Here is a 24,253-nt window from a genome sequence, read left to right as displayed (position 1 = left end):
GTCTCCCAACCTGGATTGTGATTCCTAAGAGCGGTAAGGAAAATAATTATACTGTACATTTCCCAGAAGTGAAAGTTTAGAAGCTAAAAGTAAAGATTATCAAGGTTGTCCCTTGTATGAAATTTCTACTCTTGAAGACTATGAGCTGCTGCTTAAACCTTTCTCATGGAACTCTTTCAGTGGAGGTCCATTCTTTAACTTATCAACCCAAGTGAAATTTCTGGTTCCCTTAGAGATGCTGAATTTCCCAAATATTTTCTTTTCTTATGATTTTGACTTTCCTTGTTTGCATATATATATGTACACACAAATATCTTCTCACATTTGTTAGTCATTCAAGAAAGCTAGGAAAGGTCAAAACACAGATTTGGTTCTATTTGCAGTTTTGAGCACCCTTCAGCAAAATCATGTGCACCACTTTCTTTAGATTTATTTCCATTGAGGGAAGTCCTAATCAGAAGATTTTGCATAAACAGATGAAGTCACCTAATCTGCAAATTCATAATGCATGTGGTTGTGGAACTTTTCAATTAGTTTTTGATTTATTTACTGGCTGATTCTTCATATTAATCTGGTGGGCTTTACAGTATAACATAAATCGTCTTCATTATCATTCTTCATTTCAGACTTGAGGATCTTCAGGTAATCACTTCTTTTGTATATTCAAGCAGCCTGTATTTAGTATCAGATAAGCATTTCTGTTCATAGGGTGCCTTTAGCAAGGGGTCCTTTTAGTCGTAGTGTGTCAGCCTCTTGTCAGGTTTGCCTTTTATATCATTTGACCTTGAGATGAATCTTTCACAGCTCCTGTCTTTCTGCTGGGCTTAATCAGTTGTCAGCTGGCCCCAGGAGAATCCAGTTTATCTTTTCCCTCTTTTCCCTTTTTTTTTTTTTTTTTTTTTTTTTTTTTTTTTTTTTTTTTGTAGGATAGCTCTAAGAACTGAAGCAGATCCCTTCTGACTGGAAACACTTGGTGGTCCTCTGATCATGAGATTAAACATGACCTGAGCAAATCAAAAGGGCAATTTACCCTTTGTTAATCACAAAGAGTTTACCTGATAATACATTCTAAATGTACAGATAATTATATGGGTTTGTTCATTGTGAAAAATAATTGCATATATGTTTATGCAATCAAATACTAATTCATAGATTGACTACTCATAAATTGTGCTTACTGTTTGACCGCTGAATCATTCTCTTTTCCCAGACTGAAAGGATGTAATCAAGAGAAAAATAAAATTATTTGCCATTGATCTCCCCAATAAGCATAGACACAATCCAGCTGGACAGAGCATTGTCATTTAAAGAAATCTGTGGTGTTTGAAGCTGTCCTACACCAATGTCTCCGTGCCCTTACATATTTGACAGGGAGTAAAGAGAGGGGTATGTGTGAGTGGGTCTGGGTGGGAGCTGTTAGCGTAGCTTCATCAGGAATGCAGGTAAAATGTCTGCATTTTGTGCCAGATGTTCTTACCTAAATTGCTAACACAAATATCTAACAGCTTTTAGTGCTTGAATGTTTCTTTATGTACCTGTCTGATCACAGAAAACAGAATTTGGTAATAAAAGGCTTCTTGCCTTTTTTCCTCCCCGGTCCATGGCTGTATAAAAAGCTGCTAGACTTCTGCAGTGTAAAAACAGTACTTTTGCAAATGCTGTAAATTGCATTGTAGGTTCATTTCCAGTTGCCTCCTCCAACTGCTGCTTGGGTTTGCTCTGCAAATTTCAAGCCCATTATGTATGTGGAACAACCAGGTGACCTTTTGTTATCTGTCAAGGGTGTTATTTCAGTATAGACTAATAGATGTTACAGAAAACTTAAAATGTTTCCCTTTCAGTAGAAAATTAATGTTTTGTTCTGCAGACCTGATAATTTAAAAAAATTTAGGCACAAAGTACTAGCAGCAAATTGTCATGAGAAAGGAAAAACAACACAGAAATCTCTCGAACTTGTTCAAAACCTTTCAGAAAAGTTATGTTGATTTGCCATTATTAAGAATATGTAAATTTAATTTTGTTATTTTAATATGATTGTTAAATTATAGTATATTAAATTTGAAACCAAGCCTTTCTTTATCAATACAGTATTCTTACTAGAAATCCCACAAATATTTTAATTTTTTTAAACTAATAATTTTAAATTATTTTGAAATGAAAATTTCTGTATTATCATAATGTATCCTAGGAAGTCTTTTGTAGTGTCTATGGTAAATTAAAGCTATGTATAGTATTTTTAAGGTTTTAGTCCTTTGAATATAGTGAATCAAAGAATTTCAATTTGATCTCAGTTTTTCAGTGTTCCATCTGTGTGAAAACGATGTAGTTTTTAGAATTCTCCATCTAGAAGTTTTTCTCTCTTGAGAGTAAAAAAATGGGGTAGAGAAGAAGCTTTTGATGAGAAATGGGAATATTATAATTTCAGATAATCTGATTTTCAACTACATTAATAGTATTTAATAATCAAAACAATCAGTATTTGATGTGAATACCATTGATTTTGAGTGGATTTAATTTCTAAAATTGGAATTTTTGACTAGGAAGTCCTGGTAATATTTAAAGCATGCCATTTTGCCCAAAATAAATGTGTTTTTTTCCCTAAGATCAAGTTGCATAATGGAAAGATTATTAGACTATTTAGTTTCATGTTTGTGATTTAAGTTGACTTAGTAATGCTGTAAAGTGTTAAGTACATGAATAAAAATGCACATTATATTTAATTGGAGCATGCTTCAAGGAAGCTATTAAGCAAAAACCCAAATAATTACCTGTCATAGATAATGATACTTTCCTAAACTTTAATCTTTGTGAGATGCTTAAAAGCTATATGTTTCAATGTTTGCAAGTTCAGGTTATAAATTTAAAGCAAAATACTGATAACTGTGTGTTCTCTTAATTTTACAGTACAGGACTGCTGGCTTTGAACTTTGAGATTCCTAATTATTTTACATTCCTCTATTTTCAGGGCTGAGTTCATCAGGTGGTTTAAGTTCTCTTTCCCCAGAATGATCCCGATATTTTTTCAACAGCATTTTAGCTTTGAAACGTGTAAACTATGTGGTGCTGAAGCCGCTAATGAAGGATGTGGAGCCCCTAAGTTTGGTTTTCTCCTTTTGAGAGCTGGTCTGGAGCCCTTGTGGGGCTTGGGTGCTCTCCTCACCTCAGCAAGCTCAGAAGGGAATGGGAGCTTCAGGGTTCAACCCTAGGGTGATGATTGAGAGAGATGGATGCTTTCATCTAAAAACTCTTGGAGACCTGGATTGGGGGCCCCCCTTTGCCTACTAGGATTCACATTTTCTTCCCTAACCTCTCAGCTGTATTGCTCTAGAAGTAGAAAAAGTAACGTGCAAAAAAGTTCTTTAAGAGATTAGTGGTATAACATTAACATTTAAAATTGGAGAGAGACATTTTGACAAGTAACATGCTGTGAATCAGATTTTTGTTGCTGAAGGATTGTCAGCAAGGTTTCATCTCTTCTGTGTATTTTTTTTTTTTGAAAAGCCAAAAGAATCAGATGTTCTTGTTTTGTAAGCCTACAGAGATATAACTGTAACCTGTGCATTGAGGAAAATGAACTTTCAACAGCCTTGAGAGCATGGCCACATTATTCCCTGTCATTAATTCCAGTTGGCTTAAGAGCAGAATTTATAAGCAGAACTTCAGGGTATAGAAAAATAACAGTAGGAAATGAATATGTAAGTAACAAATACTGTGTTTCCATGGAATTGTGAGGAAGGAAGACAAATAAATACATTTTACATATATTACCATGGATGCAAATAGATGATTCTCTAGGTTGTAAGAGGGGAGAGAAAAACACTATTGAAAATGCTTCTCAGGGGCTGAAGTCTGACACCATGCATTCTATGTGTTCATGTCCATTGGTGTGAGGGGGGAAAAAAGAGTGTTCTTTTTTTGATTGCCAACTTTTGTACAATGGGAACATAATAAATACAAAGCCTGCTTAATGGGAATGTTTTTTATTATATATTTATTAAGAAGTAATGTCTCTTGCCCAGATAATATGTGCAAGAAATCATCAAGGACAATAGTTTGGAGAATTAGTAATTAAGCTTTTGTAGAATATGACACAGACTACTTTTACAATCCAGTGGAAAACAGTGATTCTTGTAAGTGTTGATCAAATAAAATCAGACTAACTTTATTACAAAGTACTATCCTGTGTTGTAAAAGGGAGAGGTTTAGGTCCTTTGCACACAGCTTTGTGCTAGACAATTCAAAAGCTGAACATTTTTTATATACTGCAGTAAGACAAATATATGAACCAAATATTTGTAATAGACTTCACCATTTTTTTTGCTGTGCTCACTGTTAAGAAAGTATTCATGGCTAAATTGACAAAAAGGCTTCAGGATTTAGTATTGATATCCTGGAGACAACCTCAAGAGACAGTTTCTTGCACTGTGGGCAGATCAGTAACACTTTGACTGTTCACCTAAGTTCTTAAAAATTCACATACAAGTTTTTGTGACAGTTCTCAGTAGGCTCTTCTGGTTCTTCACTGGCCTTGAAAAGCCTTTGCTCTTATGGAACCTTAGTCCTTCTCTCCTTGCTTGTTAAATTACACACAGTGTTTATAGAGGACGAGAGGGAAGCTTTATAAAAATAAACTTACATAGACATAATTTCAAACAAATAGTAACTTTCGGTCTGAATCTTAAGTTTCCCACAGGGAAACAGCCATACCAAAGTGAGTTACAGATAGGTTTACAGCCAGATTGAATGCAGACCTGCATGGAGGTGAAAAGCATCTGGTTGCACTGTAATGTTGTCATTGGAGCTCCATCTATATTCATGTTGTACCAATGAGCAATTTCAGTGTTAATATTTTACAATTTGGCACTTGATTTTGAAGGTTATATTTTGAGCAGGTAAAAGCATAACTTCTTGTCTGTTTTTTTTTTCCTTGATGAGTTTGTTAGTGCTCTTCTAGAATTCTGACTTGTGTAAACAGAAAAAAAACCTCTAAAACCCTCTAAACAGAAACTTTAATAAAGCTGTTATTTCCACTTCTAGTGCAGCATATGACTTAGCACCAAAGTCAGGTTACTTACCCACAGATGTCACTATCATAGAATATCTTCCTAAAACAATGACTGGATTTTCACAATGTGAACAATAAGACATCTAATAATACTCAGTATCTCTGCTTTTAACTTTGTCCTGCAATGGAAAGTCTTTCTTTAGTTGTTGATCTGAGCCCAGTTTATCTCAGCTGTCTCTTGCGAGTCCTGATTCTGGTTTCTTCTCTTCCTTACAAAATTTTTGTTTTCTCATAAAAGAAAACTGACAAAATACAATCTTGCTCTCCCCTTTGCCTCAGGTCTTTTACATACTTTTCCCTAAATCCTCTGTTTTCTTCCTTGTTATAGCCAGAGAAAATATATTTTGGTTAATGTTGTTTAATTTTTTTTACCCAGTAACAACATTCTGTCTTCATATCTGCTTCATTTTCCTTCTTAACATTTCACTTTCTCTTGTATTAGGATTTTCCAGTTCATAACTAAAAAGCAAAGTATTGTTTTAGTCCATTTGGGTCAGCATGAAACAAAATGAATTGAAGTTTTGTTTATTTTAGAGTGAAAAGGAAAACAGTGCTGTTTAGATTTTTCCTTTAGTGGACTTGATTGCTTTATTTTAATGTCTTGTCTGTGTCCCCACAGTTTTGTAGGAAGAAGATCCATAAATTTATTATAAAATAAGGAATAAACTACATTTATTTTTCTCAAACCTGCAAAAATATTTTGATTTAGAAAATCTTGTAGCAGAATATTTAAGTTAGATGCTCTCTCCAGATTTTCATCTAGCTTATATCTACCAGTTCTTTCTGTGCAACACTTCTAAGGTGCAGTCATTTAGTTGCATTTCCATCCACTTAGAGTTCTGAAGCATCACTGTGGTCTTCTCAACCCACCATTCAGCTGGTGAGATCCTTTTGCTTGGCCTTGAAAAAGGCAGTCTTCTATCTACTCAGGATTCTGCTGTAAAGGAATGGTGTTTCTAGCCCATGCTTATATAACTTTGGAATACCGCACATTGGATTTTTCAGTTATTTTCCTCCTTCTCTATTATAGCAATCAGAAGCTACTTGTCTTCTCTTTCCTGGTACTTCAGGACTCATTTCCACTCAGTAGTCACTCATTTACTATTCGCTGTTTTTAACAGGCTAAACCTTACTCTGACACCCATTGTAGTGAGTTTGATTCTGTCATAAACTGGTTTCTAAGTCCCTCTTAGGACATCAGTAAACTGTACAAATAAATCCCAGTTAGGAGAAGGCGCTATCATCACCTTCTCTCAGCATGTCAAAGCCCCTGGAGGATTTGGGGACAATGTTACTCAGCTGCCTTCTTTGTGTTACATCTTTTTTTTTTTTTTTTTTTTGGTGGGCTTGCAGCATTATCTCAATCAAATTTGAGACCTGAGCTTTGAACAGTGGCAGGTGGACTGTGCTAAAATTCCTGGCTCAAAAAAAAAATAAGGTGAATAAGCACCATGGGGATAATGTGTTAGAATTTTAAAGGACCAGATATTTAAAATATCTGCTGTTGTGACAGGCTGAGGCTTTCAAGTGTGCAGTGTATACTGTGACTGCTGAATGAAGTCATCTTCCTTTTAAACTTTCCATTTTGTTCCTTCTGTTGAAGTTAGGAATCAAAAGTTTCCTGTTCTATGAATGACAAGAATCAGAGAATGAATGTATACTTGTAATTCATTTTCAGCAATTAACAATTTGCAAGCAGTTTGAAATTTATTCTTGCCATTGAATAAAAAGCTGTTGGAGAAATAACCAAAGATTTAAAATCCTGAATTAGCAGCTTGGGAGAGGGAAATCAGAGAAATTTGTTGAGGTGCTTCTTCAGTAGTAAGAATACATTTGCTAACAACAGTGAAAGTTTATTAATGAGGAATTGGATTGCTACTTGAAACTTCTGCTAGACTTTTAGGAAATTTCTGTTGAAAATAACTATTTAAAATGTCAATAAAAGGGATATTATTGTATGTATCATGTCTTCTATAATTTGAGTTTCTATAATACATGTGGGCTTTGTACGTCAGCTGAAGTTACTTGCTTATAAAGTTAACATTTATCTTGATGAGGATTTGTGCTATTTAGGTTTTAGGTCTGATCTTATGCCCATGTCAGGTGTTGCTGGAAATGATAGAGACATTTGGTATCTGGAAGAATCAGCTTCACAATATCATCATGACTCTTTGGAAGAATGATGCCAGTTCCCAAATAAGTCAAACCGTGTTTGAAAAATGTGTGGACCCAATTTACATTTTTTTCTGAGAGAATCATGAAGGGATGTGCTGATAATTCAAAAGTCTCTCCTCAGTTATCAAATACATTGTCATTCCATGGGCTACTTGCTATTCAGTTTTTTGTTTTCTGTGGTACCACTCTTATGTGCCAGTGCAAATAAAGATAGGAACAGCCATGGTGTGATTAGCATGGCAGTGTAAAGAAAGTGTATTTTTTTTTCTTTTTTTAAGTCCAGTAATGAGGAGTTTAAATGATAAAAATTAGTAATAGAAGCTCACATTAAAGATGTGATGTAGTGAGAATGCATGAATGATCAAAATTTTTTGGAAGCTTTCAGGGTGGAAATTAAAGCATTGCTTCCTGAGCTTTGGGTGGCATTCTTCCTTTCCCACCCAAGACAACAGGACTATTGCTGTTCTGTGTCCCTGGATCCAGTTAAAATCCTTGTAAGCTAATTTATGTTAGACAGAGTGCATTTTTCTAATGCATGTGTTCTGTTATTTTGCTACTCATAAATTCTCAGGCTATAGAATAACCTTTACAAAGGATGAATAAGAATTTTCTGCATTTTATTATCTTCAAGGTTCCACTGGTGTTCTCCATTTTTTGGAAAGTAAAAGATCCAAGGTTTAATGTTTTCCAGGATGCTGGCAAATTATGTTACAGGTCTTGCCTTAGAAATTGACGTAAATAGGGATCATAAAAGCTGTTCTTCATCTTCTGCTGTTATTTCTCCTTAATCATGAAGCACCTAATAATTGTTTTAATTTCAGACCACTTTATTATTACCTCTAACATGTGCAAATTAAGTATATACTAAGAATGTACATTTCTTATTGGGTGACTGAATGAAACTTTTTATTGTGACTAAGTTGCTTTCAGAATTTTCTATGCATTATTGTAAAAATTGACTTCCCAGTAACATCATTCTATAAGACACACAGAACTTTTAATCTGTTTTATAGGGTTGTGACTCTCAAATGAGCATGTCAGAAGTGTCCTGCAGTGAAAGTACCTCCTCTTGTCAGTCACTGGTACATGGCTCAGCTCCAGAAATCCTCATTGGCCTCCTTTATAATGCTACAACTGGAAGATTATCAGCAGAAGTGATAAAAGGCAGCCACTTCAAAAACTTGGCAGCGAACAGACCACCCAGTGAGTCAAAATCTTTTTTCATCCTAATGCTTCTGTACTGGTGAGGCTCTCAGTAGCAAGGACTTCAATCTCATCACTTAGTCTTACCCAATCAAAATGAAATTGAGCAATCATCACCTAATCTGTTTCATGTTTTATATTTCTAGTCAGTTGGGAAATAGCAAAAATCTAAAATTCAAAATATTAATTGTAAGTTGACAAGCCTGTTTTAATTTTTCATGATGGCTGACTAATAAATTACCTTTATCATAATGATTAATTGCTAAATTACTAATGCCTCACATCACAGGCCAAGAATAAAAAAAGTCAATGTTTAAAGAGAAAGTACATGCCAGTTAATATTAATATAAACATTCTGAACAGTTATTGCTGCCCCTGGAGGGGTTGATACTGCAGTCTTTAATTGCCTGTGTGCCTGTATATATGTGGTAATATATGTAATTTGGGAATGTCAGTAAAGACAAGGAGCAACCACTTGAAGCCTTTGGCATATTTACTGTACAGGAGGAATGTTCACCATCAGAAAGGACTTGAATTGTGTCTTCAAGCATTTGTTCAAAAATACACGTGTGAAATATCTGTGAACTTTATATACTTCTTAAGTGGAGCCAGATGGAATGTCACAGGGAGAGAATGTTATTACTGGCTCTAGCTCTTTGATATAGCTTGAGAAATTTCAATAACAAATTTCTTTTTCTTTTTTCTTTTTTTTTAACAATTTTCATTGTTTGTAAGATGGTGTGTCTGATTTACGTGAGTGTTAATACGAAGTACCTACCTGTTCCTTTTGATTTTGTCAGGAGGCTCAGGTTTTAACTACTCTTTCTGGTTTCGAGCCCCAGATTAGTATGGCACTAGCAGATTATCTGCTACTGGATTATGTATTAAACTGCCAACATTTTGTAAGTGGTTTGCACATCTCACGTTGTCTTCAGAGTTTAGGACGTAAGCCAGAGTTGATACTGATGCTCTCTCCTCTTTCTCATTTTCTTGACCCGTGTTTATTCTATTCATAGTTGGCTCACCTTACTCTGCTTTGCTTTCTCTATACTTTTCACACTGATGGAGCCAGACTTTGTTAACATGGCCAGAGAAGGAAGGCAATAGATGAATTTCTAATACTTTTATATAGTTGGGTAGCTGCCCCAGAGTCACCTGTTTGGAGAAAAAGTATAGAAACAGATGGGGAAAGCCAAAGAGGTCCAAAGACACTGGGGTATGGGAAGAAATTAACGGGGGAGAAGAGATCGTGTGTTCCCTTAAAGCAAAACCAGGTGCTTATCTTTCTGGATTCTCAGAGATGGCCAGTTTTTATTTAATATTTAGAATATGCAAGGTAGGAGGGGTTCAGTACTTGTTTTGAAAACAGGGATGCTCATTCCCCTGTATGCTAATTCCTAAAATGTGCTCAGTGAGCCCATGCTGTGTAGCTAATGGTTGTGAGTGTCACTGGGGTCAAAAAAATGTTTCAGATTGCAAGAAAGGAGTATAGAACATGGCATATAGCTCTGTAAAACCATATTCTGTCTAACCTTTTTGGAGGGAAGAGCTTCCATGCTACCTTTTGTCCCTGTGAAGGATAGGGGGAAGATCTGCTATTTGTAATAAGAGCAGTCCAGTTCTGTTAAGGCAAATGTGGGTTTGGAGTTCTGCTGTTTCTAGAAAGCTGGAAACTAATAAACTTTCTGGGTCTGATAAAACCATGCACAGAATATTGTGGAATCCAGATTTCCCCTTTGGGATGTTTTGTGCCATCCCCCTCCCCTGCCCCCAGCATTGGTGGCACCTTTTAAACTCCTGAACCCAGGTCCATGCCACTGCCATATCCTAACTCCTTCTTGGATACATCACGGACATCTGCCAGCCTCAATCTTTGCCATCATTTCCACAAAATGAAAATCAAGGCCCGTAGGGATGATGAGGATGATGATGATGATGAAGATGAAGAAATGTCCTGGTCACATTTGTTGTTTGGACTATCAGTGGTCCAGAATCCTGATAAGTGCTGCAAAGTATATGTGAACAGTTCAGTTTTCATTCATATATTGAGGAACTGTGATAGAAATGGAAGCAATTACTCTTTCCCACATTTCTGTAGTCTAGGGCTTGGGAACTTAAGAATTTTTGTGAAGTGCTTCTGCAGCAAATATGAACTAAATACTAAATTTCTACTTCTTGCTAGTACATGCTCCTCTACTGCATATTTATATTACATGGTAACTCATTTAACAATTGAGTACAGGCAAATGGGCCAAATCCTGCAGACACTAACAGTGGATGTGTCTTCTCTGTTTCTCTGTGTGACAGTTAATATTTTGCCTGAGAAAAAGATGCTTCTCAGTTTTCCTTAAGGTTTTGTTGAAACGGGGTTTGAGCTTTTGCATATTAAATGCATGTGTGTGTATGCATGCACACACACATTAAATCCATAAATATGTGGATTTTAATAAGCAAGATCTTTACGTCCTAAATAGAGATCCATTGCTGAATTTCAGATATAAGTGACGCTCAGCTCTTTTTAGAGATTACATCATTCTTGTGCCCAAGTTCATCACTACTCAAGAACTGAAGTATTACAATCAAGTATCAGTAACTAGAAAAGCTAAGGGCAAAACCAGCTTGGTTTTCAGTTCAATAATTTTGCATTTTATTGCTTTTAATATATGAAGTTTAATTACTTTAATGTGAAGTTTTTCTAAATATGCTGGAGTTTGCATGAAAAAGCATAAGGTTTGATAAGGATATAGTGATTTCTACCCAATCTGCTATAACTTAATAATTTGCAGGATTCTTGCTATGGTAAGTGTGGCTTAGAATCCAGTGTCTATTAGTCCTAAGATAACCCATTATTTAAGCAATGTCATTTTTGTTAAAGATTACACCAAAACTGCACAAAATTTCCATTTCATTGAATTTTACCTATCAATCCTTTTGTTCGGTCCTTTTTCTGATCTATGCTGCTAAGGTTTCATGTTCTTCCACTCCAGTGAATAGTGTTTCCTCTTAAACTTTAACCTTTGATCGTCTCTCACCCAACTATTGACGTCTGGTCATTATTTCTTTTACTGCTTTCCACCCCCTGTTGTCAGATGGACTGTTCTGTTGTCTAAAACACTTGATAGGTGGACAGGTTTATATAATACGAGGTGAGTTCCTGTAGAAACTAATTGGATGTTGTCTTTTTCATGCAAAAGAAACCTGCCAGCAGTACAATATCCACAGCTGCCTACCATACCAGTTTATAAAAGTATCTGTTTATTTTTTGTGGCACTCTCTAATGCAAAAGTTGCATTTATCTCTGATTATGGATGTTGGGGTTTCAGTGTACCTGCAAAGTGAAAATACTCAATGTGGTTTTTTTAACATAAACACCAACCTTTTGATATTATCCATTAATATGAAAAGATATGAATAAAAATTAAATATGAAATGGTTTTATAGAATTTTATATTTCCTATAATTAGTTGACTTCATGAAATGTGCATCCTAGTGCAGGAGCATGGTTTGGTGCTTTTGGACCAATGAAAATAGACATTTGAAAACAATGTTTATACCTAAATGTTAACACATAATGTGTGATAACTACACTACTTGCATCAGCTTCTTAAATGTATGCTTAAAAGCACCATACAAGCTACTTTTTGAACAATCATCTTGAATTATGCAAAAACTTGCTTTTCTTTAAACATGCAATAAATGTATTCCTTCATGAATCTAGGAAATAATAGGGTTTTTTGTATTGTGTAAACTGCCATCTTTGAATGCACTTTGCTACATTTTGGTTTTCCAAATAAATAAAACTGAAAAGCCCAAAATGAGAACCACATCCATGCAGAGATTATTCTTAAGCATTTTATCCTGGCTGTTTTGATATCATCACTGCATTTTTACATAATTTTTTTTCTTTCTTCATTAATTGCCTTTATTCCACTTTGTTTATCCACATTTGAAATTTCAGTGGTATGCTTACAGTGTTGTGGCTAGTTGGAGCTTGCTAAGTGTTCATGCAATTTAAGTTTTTTTAGAGTAAACAAGGGGGATCGATGGGAAGGGGATTATGAGGTATACCTTTAACTTAACCCATGTACATAGTGCTGGAGCTAGTTCATTTGTTAGTGCATTTGTAATATTTTGTTACTTGTCACCTCTCCATGCGTCTAAACTAAGCTGTGTTCAGCCATCCTGGTATACACCATATCCTTGCTCTCTGTAAATACCTCATTCTCCAAATCTTTGGTTCCAAGGTATCTGACGTTCCACCATGTGACTTCTTTTGTAGATACGTATGTTAAGTTAACACTGCTGAACTCCATGGGGCAGGAGATGTCCAAATGCAAAACTTCAATCCGCCGAGGGCAGCCGAACCCTGTGTACAAGGAAACCTTCGTTTTCCAGGTGGCACTGTTCCAGCTCTCGGACGTGACGCTCATACTGTCCGTGTACAACAAGCGCAGCATGAAGCGGAAAGAGATGATAGGCTGGATTTCCTTAGGTCTCAACAGCTCAGGAGAAGACGAACTCAACCACTGGACTGAAATGAAGGAATCTAAAGGACAGCAAGTGTGTAGATGGCATACTTTACTGGAATCGTAATGGATGGTAGAAAGTGCAGCTGTGGTTCTAAGGGAGCTTGTTCTCCTGGGAAGATGATCATCCCTGGTCGCATCAGCAGATTCGCTGTGGGAGTAAAAAATGGAAATTGCGGTCAACATTCCATCGTTAAGGATGCACAACCTGCAAAATGGTGGGATTTAATATAGAATCTTCACTTGGTGTCATGAACTTCCTTGGTGTCAGAGGATCCTTGCTGTAAACAGATACTACAGTGATCCCGTTCCCATCCACCTGATGGTGTATTTGTTTGGGTTTGTTTTGTGGTTTTTAATTCAGAAACATTTTGTGCGAGGTTCTCCAAATTAATGTAAGCTCCTCCTTGTGTACCTTTTGTATTGCTTTAATACTGTAGCTTCTGACCTGCCTGCATTCAGATTAAAGGTCAATAGTTTGCACTTTGAGAAAAAGTTAATGGTCTGTAAAGCAAAAGCAAAAAAAAAGAAAAAAAAAGGTGAAAGAACACTTAATAATATAGCAAATAGAAATATGCTGTTGTTTTGCACTGAGTTTCTTTCCAGGAGCTTGGTAAACTAAATTTTCATTTTTTGATATGCAGTTGGTTTGAAAAATACTGGCATTTGGGCATCAGGTGAACTTTGACATCAAACTAATGTTTCTTCAATCTGTGACAGGAACAAGCTCTATATATGGCAAAAATTGGGTTTTTCCCTCTTGCCTGTACTTCTGCCTAATCCAAAGAGACCAGATCATTAGTTTGGTCCCTTCCAAAACTCCTTAGACAGGTTGTACTGTAAAACTATGTAACTTTCTGTTGAAAGCACTTCCTCTATTCATGTATTCCAATGTAGGAAGCTCATAGAGCACGATTTTACTAAAATATATTTTCATTAAACAAATTGATACAGGTTTGTTTAAAATGTCAGCAGTTGGAAGTTAGGTTGAAAGACTGAAGGAAATAGCAGCAGTTGAACTACTCTGAATGAGTGCAAAATACTATGGCTTTGCTTGAAACAGGTATCCATTTGGGTCTCTTGTGAGCTGTTTTAGGCATTACCATACGCTGTTTGTTGGAAGTAGAGAGCAGACCAGGGGTTTTTACCTTTCTTCTTGAAGAAGAGAACATCAGTAAGTTATTTTTCTAGTGACTTGCCAGCAACTGAACGAATGTTCACACACAAAATAGAAGTTTGCTTTGCTTATGTTCAGGTTGAGAAACACAGCTTTCTAATGATGCAGTTGAGAAGCTGCACTATCACCAGATAAACACTCATGGCATCCACCAAAATTGGGGAAATATCAGTGCTTCTGAGGTTCCTATTTGTTCCAAAGCCTTTAGCTGGACTCGCACTAATTTATTGACTGCTGAATCTAATTCATATTACTAAAATTGTGCATTACTGAGTAAATGTATTTTTAAAAAGCTTCCCAATTTAAATATTCTTTTTGCTTGTAATTACAAGTTTTGTTTGTTTTTAATTGTTCCTGTAAAGAAAACAAGTAATTTCTTTTTTCTTATAAATGGAAGTGATGTCTTACTAATATGAGACCTCACTGACTGTTCTAGCACTTGGTGGGTAGAAGAGTAAGTGTTGGATTTTGTTGAGACAATTTGTGTTAGTCTCAAGTGTTCTCATTAGGACAGATGTGTTCCTCTTGAATTCCTTTATAATACCTTTGAACAATCCTGGCTTTGGGGTATACAGACAGTCAAGTACAGTGAGACGGGGGATGGTGCGTATGCTATAATAAAGATATTTCACATGGTTCTCAAATTCTCACACTATTTAACAATTTCATTAAGTCCTTTTTAAAGGATTTTGTAATTCCACATCTTGGTTTATTTGGTGTCGTTAGAGTGATTTATTTGCAGAGCCAGGCTTTCAGTTTTTGTTGATTTAAAGATTTAAACATTATTACAGACCTTTGGTTTTTGGCTTTTTTTTCCTCCTGATATTGCACTGCTGCTTCATTTACAGAAGCTTTATTTCAGAAGCTAAATACAAATAATGCAAAAACTCTCTTTAAACAGGAATGGTCTTGCAGTAATACAATGCAGGTTGTCTCTCTCAGTCACTTTTGTTAGTCCAGTTTGAGAAATGTAATGTTGAGTGTAGAATTTAATACAAAATCAGCATTAATTTAATATGCAAAAGGAAAATGCTCAAATTTTCACAATCTTTTCAGCTTTCCATAAAATAGAAGCAATGACGTAGAAGCTGTTGTGAAGCAGTTTTTCATTGGATGTGGAAGTGGTTTTATCTATTCTGTTTGTGGATATTTAGATGCTCTTTCCTAAAACTGAAAATTGTCTCTTGATGGTTGTCTCTTTGTACAGGTTTTGTTATTTAAAATAATGTACAATACTGAACAGCAAGGACTGGGTCAGGTAATTCCAGTGGAGAACATACTTGACATCATCACAGAACAAATGAAGAAGTCAGTTTGGAAGGTGCAGCAAATGACCTCATACAGAACCAAACTAAACAAAACTGTGTCATGATTTGGGTTTCTGTTTGTAGGTTGCATTGCTTCAGCTTTGCATTTCACCATTTAGATTTCCAAGGCACTGAAATCTTAATTGAGACACAACAGAGATTTATGGTGCTCTGTGTTGGGCTCATTTGGAAAGAGGAATCTCTCTCTAGGACTTTTTCTAAAGTATCCAGGACCAATCTGTGCTTTGCAGAAGAAGGATTGGTTTACTTGGATTTATACTGTACAGAGGCTAGAAACTGAATGTTTAAAGAATGGAAATGAATGTTTAATTTTGACACAGTAGAACATGGATTTGCCGTGCAAAACCAGTCACACCAATGATTGGATTCACCTTGGGATTTTTGTGGGTTAATTGTAGTACCAATAGCTGTCATGTTGGTTTTTTCTTCCTAGAACCTATTCTTATGATTTGATTTGTTTGTAATTTTGTTTTTCATTGCTTATGCAAACCTTTGTATTTGAAATCTACCTTCATCTATTGTGGGTTTTTTAAACCCTACATAAGGGCTTGCACACACAGTGTGGTTTTGTGCATTCAGTTAGGTCTTAAGCATGGAACAGAATTGCTGAAGAACAAAGTATCAGTAACAAATTAGAGGCACTTATACTTTCCCCAGAGTTGTGTTTTTTTTCATAGCTTTTTGTTGTTTGCCTTTGTTCAAAAGTACAGTAAGTACTTGAAAAAATATATCAAATTAGTTACTTTTCTCTGTGCCAGCAAACCATGTAGAAATTGCAGATCTTGAATTGAATCTGTTTCCTGTCAGCGTAGCCTTTAATAGTTGTAGAACAGTGACGTTCCTACAGATTCTATTATTCGAAGTATTGCATCCTTTCTGTATATGATCTGTTTGGTTTAGTGCTTGCAACATTTCACATAGGTCCTCCTAAAGTAGTATAAATGTGAAAAAGTTTGTCAGTTCCTTTCTGTTAAGGGCAAGGCTGTGAAAGGCAGGACAGCGTGGAATCACTGCTCCGAAGGAGGAGAGGTTGTGCAATGCCTGCAGGACATCACTGTCTCCCACATCCTGTGGAGCAGGAGGGCAGCAGAGCCATCCTGCTGCTCCTGCTCAGCCAGGGGCACAGGGAACCAGGGGAGCACTGGAAAGATGCAAAGCTTGGTCTCCATGATGCTGCTGCCTCGTGCTCAGGATGTGAGATGTCCACACTGTAGCTGCACTGTGAGGTCTGACTGCAAAGCAAGTCAGAAGCAAGGCAAAGTGTAAGCTCTACTATGGGAGAAATATGACACCATTTCTAAATGAAATGGAAGTCCACTAAACTCGTTAATAATTAGATTTGGAAAATTGGGGAGCCCTTGGAATGAACATATGTGCTTTTGTGGGAGCTAAACATTGTTATCAATTTAGAAAATACTTGAGCTGAAAACAAGATTTTTATGGCATTTACTATTGGAAATATTTTTGCCTGTAAATTTTTACAATTAATTTTGATGGGAGATGCAGTGTCAGCATCAGTACCTTCCCATTTTCACACTTTTGGAGCAATTCTTTTGTTGTCTAAAATTTGTATTTGTGTTTTGATTTATTCTCTTTTCTCCCCAATGGCTCACTCCTGCAAACTCCCCATGGCCCTGAAAAGCTACCTGGGCAGTCACTAGACCTTAGAGGTCGGAGACACTCTGTACTTTAAGGTACTGGTACAAAATTTCTGTCACCTCTCTAACTCACAAAGATTTCTGAAATGCAAACCATCAGTTTTAATATAGTGAACCAGAAGAAGAAAACTTCTTTGAGGGAAACATTTTTATGTAGGAATTGAGTACAGATCACTCTTACACATCCCAATTCTAACAAAAAGTCTGGGGTAAGATCAGGAATGAGGTTTGAGGGGAGGCCTCTTGGCCTGAGCTGTTCCAGCTTGAAACTAAAAACAGAATGCCTTTTCACTGAACTCAGATTTGTATTGAGCCCTCTACTTATGACACTTTTCTGGAGGAAAAAAATGCTGAGATGTTTATAGCAGTCTTTAAAATCCTGGCTTCTCACTTGTTTGTAAGGCAGACTTGACTTCCTTCTGAAGCTGAATTCTCAATAACAGTTAAACATCCTTTTTAATTTTCCCACTGATGTGCATCCCTGCCTGCCATTAATGTTAGTGCAAGGAGCTTCAAGAGGAGAGCAGACCTCACCCTGAAGGTGTGAAGAGCAATAGGATTGGTAGCTTAGAGGGGTGGTACAGCCTGGCCCCTGCAACACAGTCAAATATGATTTCAATTATGAATGGAGGCAAGAAAACAAACATCCAGATACTGTCACAAACTTGTTATTTAATCATTATCTCTTATTTTTGTTTCTTCTTTTCCTCAGCTTTTGAAATATTTTTAAAACTTAACATTAAAAATGTTAAAGCAGTCCCTAAACATCTTGATCGTTTTAACTGGAACATTCAGCAATATTTATTGTTAGAAGGAGCCATCAAGAATGTTCTGGTTTTTTGCTCTCTAACTCAACTCCTAGCTTTTGTAGTACATCACAGCTGGATTTCAGACTACTTTGTTCTGATGGTAGTTCTTGAGGGAAGAGTCACAGGAGCATTTTCTTGTCAATGAATCACCAACACCCATTGAAGAGATGTCATCTGAGAGCAAGAGCATTAAAATAAGAGATGGCTTCTTACAGTAGCAGCAACAGTGACTTATATTCCTCTCTTGGAACCCTGTGGCCCTCGGAGGGCCCTGCTCAGACAAACTGTGACATGTGAGTTGTGGAATTCATGCATTCAGAGCAGCACTAGTCTCTGTGGACATTGTGTGGCTTCTAAACCGGTGTATTTTGTAGAGGGTGGGTGGTTTTTTATTTGCCTTGGGTGAGTAGGGCAAGTGCCAACTGTCCTACAGTGACATGGATTAGTTTAGCCTTAAGAACTTATCACTGCCCCTCCTTAAATTTCAAGCAGGGTTTCTTCCTTTCTGCAGACTATGCAGAAATCTTATGCACGAGTATCTGCTTATATTATGTCTACCTGAATATGGCACAATTATTAGTGCTGGCAAGCTTAGTTCTTATGTGGTGTGACTGAAGTAATGGATGGGCCTGATACATGCAGGATCACATTTTGCTGTTCAGGCTTATGCTGGATCGATAGAGATACATGGTCCTTATGCTAAGGAATGGGCCAGGAGTCAGGAAAGTGATTGGTACTGCACCTGTAGGAATGAAGATCAGAAGACAGCTCTGCTCAGACAAAGGGCAAAGCTGTCTCATATCAAGAAGGATTAATTCATTTCCTTGGAAGCATCTACTGGTCGAGCTGGCATAAAGGCCCTACTCAGGAGAGCAGAAGCAGTAATACCATACCACTGAAGGAATACCTCATGGACATTCAGGGATGTAATTAATGTCATCCTTTTCTCTCTTGTATCTGAGAACAAGAGTCTTGCCCATTGTATCAATATATTCTTTTCTGTGTTTTGCAAACCCCATGGACACTGACTGCATGCTGAGGGTCTAAAGTGGATTGCTTTTTAACTTTTGGTTCATTTCCAGAGTGTGAATTTGAATGGATTTGCAGAATTAACTAGAAGCATATTATCATAGCTTTGAGATTTAATCTCTAGGCCATAGTACAACCAAGGAGCAGGGCTTGGAACCAGTTTTGATGGTCAATTTTGCAAATGGCTTATTAGGACATTTTAAGAAAATTTATAAGCAGCTGAATATATTAGGGAATATTTACAAAAAAGGAGATAGAGCAATGGTCTTTTTTTACTATACAGCTAGTTTGCTGTCCTTTCCAGTAAACCACAAGGTTCATTAGTGCTCAGTACTGTTTTGTTTATGATAAATGTTTTTAATGTGATTTTCATGATAAAGTGTAATTAGTGAAACATTTTATTCAATTTTTCCCTTTATTTGCTTTTTTTAAGGAGAGATTTCTCCTTATATAGTATATATACTTTCTTACAGAGCTTTCTTACCTATTTTTATATAAGATGATTTAACAATGTAAATTTAAATGCTCTATGAGCAAGCTATATCACTGTTAACACAATCAAAAGTGCTAATATAATGACTAAGGGCCTGAAACTTCTGCCTTTTACTCAGGTCCTGGTTTAACCAGATGTCTTTCATGCTGTGTAGGACCTTTCCCTGTAAGCATTTCCATCTACTACTGGGGATGTCTCAGAGAAAGGCGCTATTAACATGAATAACAGTGGTAAAACTGAGCCTCCTCTCCATTCTTAGTGGAACATCTGTCATGAGTAAAGGCTGCTGGCTCTGTCCCAAAATATAGTTTTAGATTATAGTTCCCTTGATCTTCAGTGATTTTGAACTTGTTTTTCTGGTGACTATAAGCTAATAACTGATCTTAGTGAATACAAATATTGAATTGTGCTGTTACCAGCAAGATTATTAAAGTGTGTTTCACATTTTAATTCATTCTTACATTGCGATATAGGGAGTTGGATTTGTGAAGCATTATATCGCATAGAGATAGCACACATTCACCACATTTCTAAAAGGTCTGAAATATACAGTATGTAGCATTTTCTTGCATACTTTTATACTGCCTGTACGTCACCGATGCACTCGGTGCCTTCCTTCTTTTGTACGAAACTTAATATGTAGAGAAACTGAAGTTTTGGTGTGTAAGTAATGTCACTGCAACCGAAGAGATGTCTTAAACTGATTATTCCTAGTCCAGGAGGTTTCAAAGGGCAGTTCAGTTTAACACAATGCATTTCTCTGAATTTGAAGTTTTCCCCTTTCCTTCCTCTCCCCCACCCCGCCCCTCGTCCAAAAAACTTCATCATATGGCTGTTTATTCTTAATTGATTCCCATGTCTGATGTAAGTCACATGGTGTTAACCAAAGAACCAAGCCTTTTTCTAATTATTTGGACAAATAATGTTTAGACTTGCAATTACTTAAAGACAAAAATGATAAGAGGGATCTCTGTTAACGAATATAAAATAGGCTTCTGTAAATGTGACTCCCAGCTGAGAATTCTAAATACCTCTTTTCTGACTGGATGTGCATTGTTGTATCAGTAGCAAAGTGTTTGGGTTGTGTTTCTTGGTGTATTTTATTCAAAATCCTATCACAAAAAAAAAAAAAAAATCAGTCAGTAAGTGCTGTCAGATTAGCTTGGTTTACCATGTTCTACCTGTATCTCAAGTGTGCTGCTTTAAGAACAGATTTGGCTTTCCCATGTCTGAAGTCCTGATGTTGTACAATAATTATCTGGTGTATGCTGGTCTCACAGGAACAGACTGATGCTGCATCATATGTACCTTTCCTACCAGTGTCCCTTCATTGTACAACTTCTGTAATATAACACAGTTTTCAACTACTGTTTCACCCTGCAATTCCTTAAATTTCAATGCATGTGTAGCCTTAAACATCTAAGACACCAAGCACAGTTTCAACCGGAATAAATTATATTTGCAAGTCCTGTTTGTCTCAGAAGTCATAGAATTATTTTTATATATCAATGATTGTAGAAAATGGGTACATTGCAGTTGTGTTATCAACCATGCTCCTAATTATATGCACCAAAAAAAAGGCATTTTTGCTAAATGTTTTAGAGGTGAAGTGCTCATTTCCTTTCTTGAATTTGTTTTTGTTTTCATGTTTTCATTTCTGTACAGAACCTTGGTGCCCTTAACTAATACCTGTGACTGAATTCACAGAGATTTTCAGTATTCCTTGAGCTGCTTTTCTTTTTTGTTCCTTTTTTTAAATTGAATAAGCAGTAATTAAAATTCCCCTTTAAAAATCCTTTTTTTTTTTTTTTTTACATTTTGACAGTAACATAATTAGAGCAAATGACTGTTTGCAGCTGTTTATGCAGCTTATTAAAGCCTGAGAACTTTGTTTGAAACTGTCATTATAATCCAGATGAAGACATACGTTTCATGGCGTTCCAGTCCACATCAGGTGAAAGCAGCAGCTCTGGCAATGAATGTGCAGATCTGCACTTGGTGTGTCAGACTCTGAGACCCCAGAGGGATTTATAATTAAGTGTCACATTGTATCTACAGTATCTCCAGCTGAGTGTTGTCAGATACTTGTTTTGGTTTCTTTCTTATTACCTAGTAAAAAACTACTTTTATCATTTTTGTGCTACTGTGTATTAATCTTGAGGGTTTCCTGTGTGCAAGATAAGTTTAATGTTGTCAGTTCTCTTTCTGTAAAAAAAATCCTGGACTTTCAGCATACACATCCCATTCCTATTCTGGGGAGAGCCAGAATGCTGCCAGCTGGTTTTAGTTTTATTTACCTGTACAGCACAGGTAACTTCAATCCCATGTTAGTTTGATTGAAACATGCTACAGTATATTTTCAAACCTTGGATCTATCACAACATTAAAATAGTCATTTTGCATATCTGAAACTTTGCAGCTGTGGATTTGTATTTTGTTTACTCTATCTCTGTGAAATGTATTTTTGTCAGTTTGAGGACTTTGGATATTTCAAAGTATTTTCTGTATGTGAAATCAGCTTTTTGCATGTGAATTTAATTGCTGGAAAGTATTTGAAAAAAAAAAAGGAAAAATCACTTTTAAAACCTTTTGTTGTCACTTTCCTTTGGATTTCATTACCTTGTAAACAAAAACACTTCACTGTTCAGAAGATAGTAACGTTTGGTCAACCTTTGGAACTGCTGTCTGCATTAAAGAAAAAAAATCTTTTTTAATTTTGGCAAGGTAATCCTAGCCCTCACACACATTTTGGCTCTGTTTACAAATTTCCTAAGTTTCCCCAATTCCCTTTCTGTACCCCACAGTCTTTGTTGATGTCATGAACCTTCTGCTTAGAGAACTTTAACCAGTGTGACAATGTTCTAAAAAATATGATGTGTATACTGGCAAATAAAGACACTCAGGTGATCATTCTGTTTGACTTTATACAGTTTTCTTCTGGGGTCATCTGTTGTTCTGTGCTTCTTTGTCCCACATGCATGTCTCAGAAAAGATCTCATCCAACATATTTATGCTTAACTTCTGCTTTCTAAAGAATAAGTAGGATGAAATAATTGAGGTTTGATGTAAACATGAAAAAACACTTGCCACAAGTAACACTGATAATTTTACTGTGACCTGTAGCAGCGTGTTTCGGGGTGGACCCCATGGGGGTGTCCCCGGGGGCCCCCCTAGGCTGTGAGTTCGCCTGTGGCAGCAGGCAGGCGAGGAGACTCCGCACGGCTTCTGAGGGTGCTCATTAGATGAGGGTTTATTGGGGGTCCCACCCCCGGGAGGCAGCATGGTTTCTGAGGGGAGAGAGCAGCGGCCAGGGAGAGCCGGCCAAGAGAGAACGAGAACCTTCCCCGCCGGCACACTGAACAGGGAGATTCAAAGTGGGCACGGAACAGATCGGGCCAATGGGATTACAGACACAGGACACTGCAGGGGAGGATCACAGGCTTGGAATAAACCATACATTTTCCAGGGGTGAGACAGAGCACACCATTCAACTAAAATATAACACCACAATTCACTCTTTTTTGTTAGAAAAAAGATGAAGAGAATTATGACAATTAGCAATTTAAAAATGAAGCAGTAATTACACAGTTTTCCAGCATAAAATAAGTACATTTGCAGTGAGGATAAATTGAATACTCTATAAACAGTCCATCTGACTTGTTGTTTGCCTTTGGTGGGAGGTATTGTTCAGTTCTGAAAGGGTGTTTACACAGTACAAAGATAAAATGAGTATGTAATTGTAATAAACGGCTTATGCGGGCCATATTGCAGATTTTTAAATGAATTTAAAGCACGGGCGAGTGCTTAAAGGGCTTCAGCCTTTGGCGCTAAGCTCATATGAGAGTTTTGGGATTGGCCTTTTCAGCGTGACTGGCCCAATGGTGTCTTACCTTTTCCAACTGGCTTTTCGGACCACCACAGCCCCCAATTTTAGGCTATGGCATCGATTTCTGTTCCCTCTCTCAGGGACAGGAAAACACCTGGGGCCCCCTGGACTCCACACAGGTTTGTGGTCTCAGATCCTCACCCTTGGATCTGAGCTTTACCACTGCTTCCACCTTCCAACCGGTTTAAGACCCCTGGTTTTAGGTCATCCCCCCCTCCCTCATTTTCCCTCCCGCCCAGATCTCCAGTGCCCATGAGAAGACGGAGGCAGGGCACGGGGAACGACTCCCGCTCCCTCCTCTTCCATCCCGCCCAGACCTCCGGGGCCCATGGGAATGTGGAGGTAGGGGTTAATCACCACAAAAAAATTGCAAAATACTTTCCCAGACACCATTTTAGGTTATCAGTCACCCTAGGAACCTACTGAGGACAGCATAAACCCAAAAGCAATTCTGGTCCAGCAGTCTAATACTATTTGAACACTCGCTCTTCAAGAAACAATTGAAAACTGCTTCTTGTTGGATCTACCCGTGTGACCTGACAGGCCCCTGCTTTCTAAAACTGAAAACAGGACAGACAATCTGCAGTATGAACACACACTTAAACACAAAAAGCATAATTGTAAAAACTACTTCATGGGGACAGGAGGGAAATGGAGGTATGGGATAAGAATGATAAAAAGGTTAGAGGTTTAGGATAAAAGTTCTAGCTGATGAGCTCTTTTCAGCTGGAACAAGTGGATAAGGATTGGGAACTGGGGAGGTTACGGGGAGCCAGGGACTCTGCAAAAGAAAAATCTTTTTGGGGTACCCTGTGCCTTCGAGCAGTTTGCTCCCGGTGAACTACCCAAAATAATGAAAAAAGGGGTATGGATTGCAGAGAAGGATATCATCCTACTCTTGGAA

General features: G+C 37.0%; 1 protein-coding gene across 8 annotated transcripts in view; it reads left to right on the top strand.

Annotated features, from left to right (window-relative positions):
- Positions 1–22,388, top strand: part of SYT14 (synaptotagmin 14) — an 88,205-nt gene extending 65,817 nt beyond the window's left edge. For 5 of the 8 annotated variants that reach the window (XM_068185796.1, XM_068185792.1, XM_068185795.1 and 2 more), the window contains 3 exons: positions 8,254–8,443; positions 11,533–11,589; positions 12,723–22,388. In XM_068185796.1, the coding sequence (XP_068041897.1) occupies positions 8,254–8,443; positions 11,533–11,589; positions 12,723–13,036 (561 nt within the window). In that variant the 3' untranslated portion in view covers positions 13,037–22,388. The remainder of the gene's footprint in view (positions 1–8,253; positions 8,444–11,532; positions 11,590–12,722) is intronic. The other 3 variants (XM_068185794.1, XM_068185791.1, XM_068185789.1) reach the window with 1 other exon arrangement.
- The last annotated feature ends 1,865 nt before the right edge of the window (positions 22,389–24,253 follow it).

The sequence above is a fragment of the Anomalospiza imberbis genome, chromosome 3 (genome assembly GCF_031753505.1).
Source record: "Anomalospiza imberbis isolate Cuckoo-Finch-1a 21T00152 chromosome 3, ASM3175350v1, whole genome shotgun sequence".
NCBI lineage: Eukaryota > Metazoa > Chordata > Aves > Passeriformes > Viduidae > Anomalospiza > Anomalospiza imberbis.
This window is presented reverse-complemented; position numbering and strand designations above follow the sequence as displayed.